The sequence below is a fragment of the Fulmarus glacialis genome, unplaced genomic scaffold, assembly GCF_000690835.1.
Source record: "Fulmarus glacialis isolate BGI_N327 unplaced genomic scaffold, ASM69083v1 scaffold29864, whole genome shotgun sequence".
In the NCBI taxonomy this organism is placed as follows: Eukaryota; Metazoa; Chordata; class Aves; order Procellariiformes; family Procellariidae; genus Fulmarus; species Fulmarus glacialis.
Window position 1 is genome coordinate 21,957 of NW_009207859.1, and position 6,522 is coordinate 28,478.

The window sequence follows — 6,522 nt, forward strand, 5'->3', positions numbered from 1 at the left end:
ATAAACACATGTTTTAAAGTGCTTTCTGGGTGCTTCAGATTAACCCCTTGCAGTATGAGCTCCTATGTAGTGCTGTTCCAGTCATTACAAAATTATTTAAATCATTCCCCTTCAGGTGCATCGTAAGTTCAAGAAAAATGACGACACCATTGATGTAAAAGTTTTAAGCTCTACCAACATAAATGTATACATTACTTCAGTTCAGATAAAGTTGTCAAATACTTTGGTTTATCATAGCTTGGGATAAATATTTGATAGAACAGAAATTGCACCTTCCCACTCTTAAGTTTTTTACTAAAAAAATACCCCAACATAAATTGACAGTATTCTTTGGCCAGTTTGCATGTACATCTATTTAATAAAATAGTCTAAAAGTGAACAAATGCCACTGCTGTACCGTCAATTACAGGAATAACCATTCCTTACTCAGTGGGGAGTATCAAAACATTAAGCTTAGCAGTTAGCTATATAACAAGCTGAAACACCTTCAGCAACCATTACAGGGGATCAATAATGTTTTAGAATACTTTTTGCTTAACATTTATCCTTTACATTACAAAAACTGTAAAATGCTCTATGCCTGCAGACAAGTTCATTACTTTGCAGTGATTACAGAAACATTATTCAGCGGTGTACACTGTTAGGTTTCTGATAAGCATGTAACAAAAACCAGGAATATGGTGTGCTGAACAACCAATATTCAGCTGCACAGTATTTGTGCATTACCTATACTAAGTACTAAGAAAAGCCTATTAAAAATTCAGTTAACTGCTACAAGTTACGTGAATATATAAAAACAGAGCAGATATACAAGTATAACACTGAACATACTGTACTTTATTAGCACAAAAAGCCAGAACAAGGCACAGCAAGCAGAAAAATACATCAATAGAAGGGTTAGTGTAGCATACAAGAATAACGTTTATTGTACTTGCAGCCAAAATGTTCCCTACCTCTCACAGGTCACTGCCATAGAGAAGTAAGTAATAACATACTGTAGCAGCTGGTAAAGAAACTAGGGAGCACTCATAATTGGTACAAAACATTAAACAGGGGTCAGGGCATTCCAACAAAATTTTAGTGCAAAAATGTCTAAGACAGAACTATTTTAAGTTCCATCTCCAATTAAATAAGCAAACAGAACTTAGAATCTTGTTTCCAAGTAATCTGTTGAAATTATAATCAGTGCATATTACTTTAAAACATTTTTAAAAGCACAAAGGGAAAGATATTTACAGATAAAGTGTAACAGTACCTTTGAAACCTGACATTTATTTCAGATATGTCAGATTTTGTATTCTGATTCTAGTAATTCAACCACTTGTAATTTTCTCCATAAAAATATCAGACGCCTTTAAATAATTAAACATTTTTTCTCATCACTATTACCTTCCATTGTAAGTTACTAGCAGTCAGGCCACCAAATTCTGCTTTAGAAAAAAATGCAACCTTTCATTTCACGGCAATAATCTAATCCCGTGTCCTGCCACTGAATCAGTAATCCACACTGGAAGGTATTTAACTGTCCAAGACAGTATTACTTTTGTTAACAATGCCACTTAAATCTCCAAGTGTTTAAAATAGAATTACAGTACTGAGCAGGCATATTCAAGTCTTAATGATTAGGAAACCTTATACACTGAGAAAAGCATGATTCATCTATTAGCATCAAAACACTATTAACTCTTAATGGACTGCTTCTAATGAACTGCTCTTCATTAAAAGAAAATACTCTTATTCACTAGTATTTGGAAACTTGTTTGTGAGCTAAATTAGTACTTTGAGTAGTGGAAAGTTTTCAAGAAGATAATTTTAAAAAAATACTTCAAATATTAGCAAAAATGCTCCTCTAATAAAGCCTTTCTTTCTTAGCATTACATGAATGCCCCACAGAAAATGCCTCATAGTTTCTTCATCCAATTACTACAGCTATAAAAGGGAAACAAAATATTTAGAAATTAGCAAAAATATTTTCATTAGGCCTTAATGAAAAACGTGCAGAATTGCGTCTGCTTACTGTTTCCAAGAGGCATCACAACTTAGTTTGATTAACAGCAGGCAGCATCTGACAGGATACTAACACTCAGCTTAAATAGGATATTGCAGAAAAGCCAGACTGGTACGCATTGTTGGTACGCTCACTGCAGTTAAACTGTAACACACAAAAAAAAGCATATTCTAGAAGCTTATTCTGATTTCCATTTACTTTGTTTTTATAGGTTCCCGCTCCAGCCATCGCACCCTGACTTTTTGTTTATAGTGATACTCCTTTAGAAAGTCTTGCAACATTGAGGGTAGAGGAAGGTCATCAATTCCATCATACGTAGTGCACCTGCAGATTACCGCCCGGCAGATATACTGCAGACTAAAGGGGAAAGTCCTGTTCAGAGATACAGTAAGTAACGGTTCAAAGAACATGCAAGAGCTAGGGTCTTTGTAGTGTTCCAGAAGCCCTGTAACAGTGGAGGAGTGAAACACGCAGGGATCATGGGCATCAAAACTAAAGTTGTGATTCCACTGCTCAATGCGTGCGTGTAGCGATCGGTTATAACGACGGAAGCTCACAGAGAAGAGGTAGTCCTCTTGCGCAGAATCCCTGAGCAAAAAAGTGCCTTCGGGTTTACCCTCCAGAAGTGCTTCTGCTTCATAGCGGTCCATCACACCCCAGTAACATGGGTTACCTGTGATCTGAAGTAAGTCTGGCACAAGGCAATGGATGTAATCAATTTGAGTATGCACCTTCCAAGCCCCCTGCCTGCTGATATGGCTGTGGCTCTCTCCAGACATCTGACGCTGCTTCTGCCTGCGTGACTGCAGACAAAGCGTTGTTGTGTCCTCTTCAGAGTCACAGTTCCCTGGAGGTGTTATGTTTTTGTCCCCGGTCAGCTCAGTCATACCAGGGGCTAACTTTGGTCCCAGTTTATACAATGGATTAACCTGTGCTGTAGCTTCAAAAGTATGTATTTGGGCATTGGGAGGGGGATCAACCCCTTCTTCAATACTAAGTCTACGTCTCTCTCTGAGCCTGTCTTCTTCATCTTCTGTGGAAACCAAGGAAGGATCAAACGTGTCAAAAAAAGTTGAATGAGGACTCACAGGCGCTGTGTGTTGTTTAATCAGATGCCACTTCTGAGCCAGATCTGAGCCTGCAGGAAAAGGGCATTTCTCAAGCATTAGTTCAGAGAGATGGATCTTTCTTTTGTTAGAAAACAGAGGTTTGGACTGTTTGCTGTAAGTTCTCATGGGAAAACACAGCCCAACAGTATCTTGTAGACGCTGTCGCAGAGAACGGCTACCTACTGTTCTGTTTGATACTGCATCCATATCATGGACAGAGCTCACCCCGTACCTTCTCTCCCTCCTCTGCAAACCACTTCGTGTTCTACCAAATCTTTTTTCAGTATCCAAGGAGCTCTGGGTTTTGGTAGAGCAGGAACAAGGAGCATGCCGAGAATAAGAGTCCCTTCGAGCAAGTCTAGCTCCCGTGGTGACACATGAGTCATTCTCTTTCTCAATGCTTATTTCAACAATTTGAGGAATTTCTGTGACACAGTTTTGGTTCCGCCTAGCCGAATTCTTTGAAGGACTTAAACCTAATTGCAAAGCAATGTTTTCTCTCAGAGGGCTGCTGGGTTGTTGTTGAGCCAAACCAGTTATCTGGATAGCTTTCTCTTTAGTAGATGAGCAACTATTGGAGTTCACAACTACATTTTCATTTTGGCTTCCACCCTCATGACTGAAGAGATTCTGGCACCTGTATTTGAAATTGTTCCACATCTTTCCCACTTTATCCATGGATTACGTTATCTAAATTCAAGAGGAGAAGAAATATTAAAATAAAAATACAGTTAAAAAAAATGAGGATACATCTTCAGTTACCAATTAAGTTACAGACACAAGACAACTGTTAATTGAACACACTACATTTGAAAAAGTGCCCTAGAGTTTGTATGGTTATCTGGAAGTGACATGCATCACACCATTTTGATATTTAGAAAAATCAGCATGAAGCAAATGTTTGGGAAATTACAAACATTTTATTTACAAGCAGGCCCTCTCATTTTTCTGTAGGCACGTAGGTAGGTCTGCACAGTTGTATTTGATGGACAGGAAATATGCAGTCTAACATTCTTCATTTTAGGAAGAATTTGTAAGCCATATGTAAGGTATGACTCCCTGATAAGCTTCCAATAAGCAGCAGTAAAACAAATCCTGAAAAAGAGCTAATCAAGTCACTCCAAACTATGACAGCAGTTAGTGAAATCCAACAAGTGCATTGCAAATGTCCAGATACACCATCTAAAAGAAAAAGCTCCAGCCGGAGGTCGGATAAATTCCAACCTACAACTGACAAGATAAAAAAAATTAGCACAAAAATAGAAGTTTAGGGGGAAAAAAAGCATTCAGCATTCTTAGATGAGGCAATCACCAAAAGACAAGGAAAGGCATTAAGGTATCAGCAGAATTTTAGAATTATAAAGTCTCTGATATATTAATAAAAGCCATACATATGAAACATCTCAAAAAAAAAAAACCTGTCTGGCTTTATTACTTAAGATATAAAAGAATGAAAGAGCCCAAGGAACTTTTCTATCTTTAGTAAGAGCACTTAAAAAGAAAGCAGCTCCGCAGCAGAAACACAATGACAGTGAATCATGAAGATACAGTAAAAAGCTAAAAACATTAGCAGTGTGTATTCTGTAACTACTTCTTTAGAAACCAAGTTTGATAATTGGAACAAGACTGCCAAAAACACAGGACTGCCCTAGGACAGAGAGAAACAGGCTAATTCTGTACTAAAAAAAGTCAGGCAATGCCAAGCTAAATTAGATCTAATTAAGTTCTGAGAGAAGTGCTAAACTTAAAGGACTAAAACATGTCATCTTATCTAATTTAACTCTTAATGGAAACTGCTCTGTTCTTTGGAAACACATTATTTTGAAGCAACATTCCTCTATTGCTGCAGTTCTTTTCTGTTCACAGCTAGAAAGGAATCTGAAGCAGTGATTGAATGCACTGGGTCTCATGAAATAACGTGGATGATAAACAAGTAAGCAATACTCTAGCGATCCAGTCTAGAAGTCCCCTAAGATAGAAGCACAGCTGTAAGCCCATGACTTTGTAGCAGAATCCACTGAGACTGGGGAAGAGTCAGAGGTACAGCTTACATGAGAATCATGAAAGGATAATGAACGTGAAACACCTAGCTGTTAGAGGAACAGAAAGCAAAAGGAGCAAAAGCTTTCTTCCCCACCACCTCCTCAGATACTTCAGCAAACCCAGCAAGCTAGGTATCTACATCCAATTGCATAAAATAAAACCTTAAAATTTAGTGGATGCAGAGAGGTGGGGACGAAACCGGGAAATCAGGCCTTAACAGTCTCTGGAGATTACTGGTACAAGTTACCTAGAACACGGTGTTAATGACAATTTGAACAACATCCAAGTAGTTATTAAGGAGGGAGACACTTGCAGAGAAGCGTTATACATAGAAGATGCTATAGAGTTCTGTGCATATGTAAAAGTGAAAGTGTGTAAGCAAATGAGCAAGGAATGTCTTCCTGATTAAAAAAAAAAAATATTCCTAAATTTGTTTTTTCTGGAGTTGTCTGGACTAAGCTGGGGGACTGGGGGAGTTCTAAGAGCAGCAGAACTAATAAAGTCAGATCACATACAGATTTGTAGGAATCATGCAACCATGTATCATGCCATCGCAATAATCATAGCTGTTTGTGGTGTCTCAGAATATCCACACTGACCAGGAGGCAGCATATCTTTGCTGGCTGCCAACCTATCAACACAGTATATATAAGGTTGACTTCTACCTACTTTTCTCTCAAGTTGTACATTTCTTTCTCTTTTTAATCACAGAGATGTTTAAAATTTTTGGGAATGGAAAAGGAAGAGATTCCCTTGGGAAATCAGGCTAGAAACAGTACACATCTTTGCAACAATGAACTGGAATTACTTTTCTAACCAAACAGTCATACACTAGTCAGTGGTGTCTTTTATTCTAAAATTGCTCTTTATTGCTTTTCCTTTGCACTATTAGTCTAGAATGTCTTTAGACTGTTAGATGGGTGGAAAGTTCTCTACGCTTGCCCAGAAAGCTTCAAGAACAAAGAATAAACAACAAAACCCCCCACCCACAAAACCCGCACCATACTGGCTTGACAGACTACTTTTCAAAAGTTAAATTTAAAAGGTTAACTACTTTTTGTCACACTCAAAAGAACATAGACACCCTTCTTACCCAGAAAAGCATATGAGTCACTGTATATTGTCTTGAGAATATACCTCAACATGAACTTGCTAGATTCCTTCTCTGAGTTGTGGACATGATTACTACAAAGAAAAAAAAACGGTATTTTTGTTAGTTCTTAGAATATCTTCTAATTTAGATATTTACAATTAGTCAGTGGTATCAAAGGGATATTTTACTAATTAGATCTTAAATGTGTGCATGGAACTGCCTGCTCATTATATATTCTTAAGGCATATTAACATAAACAAAAAGCTTCA

At 37.7% G+C, this 6,522-nt stretch overlaps 1 protein-coding gene across 1 annotated transcript; it reads right to left on the minus strand.

Moving 5' to 3' along the window:
• Positions 1-346: 346 nt before the first annotated feature.
• On the minus strand, positions 347-6,312 carry SOCS5 (suppressor of cytokine signaling 5). The gene is made up of 2 exons (XM_009576297.1): positions 6,254-6,312; positions 347-3,807 (listed from the first exon to the last, which is right to left on the minus strand). The coding sequence occupies exon 2, from the start codon at positions 3,793-3,795 to the stop codon at positions 2,203-2,205; it is 1,593 nt and encodes a 530-aa protein (XP_009574592.1). The 5' UTR covers positions 3,796-3,807; positions 6,254-6,312; the 3' UTR covers positions 347-2,202.
• Between the last annotated feature and the right edge of the window lie 210 nt (positions 6,313-6,522).

Coding starts and splice junctions, on each gene's coding strand:
- SOCS5 (XM_009576297.1), bottom strand. CDS start 3,795: ATGGATAAAGTGGGAAAGATGTGGAACAATTTCAAATACAGGTGCCAG.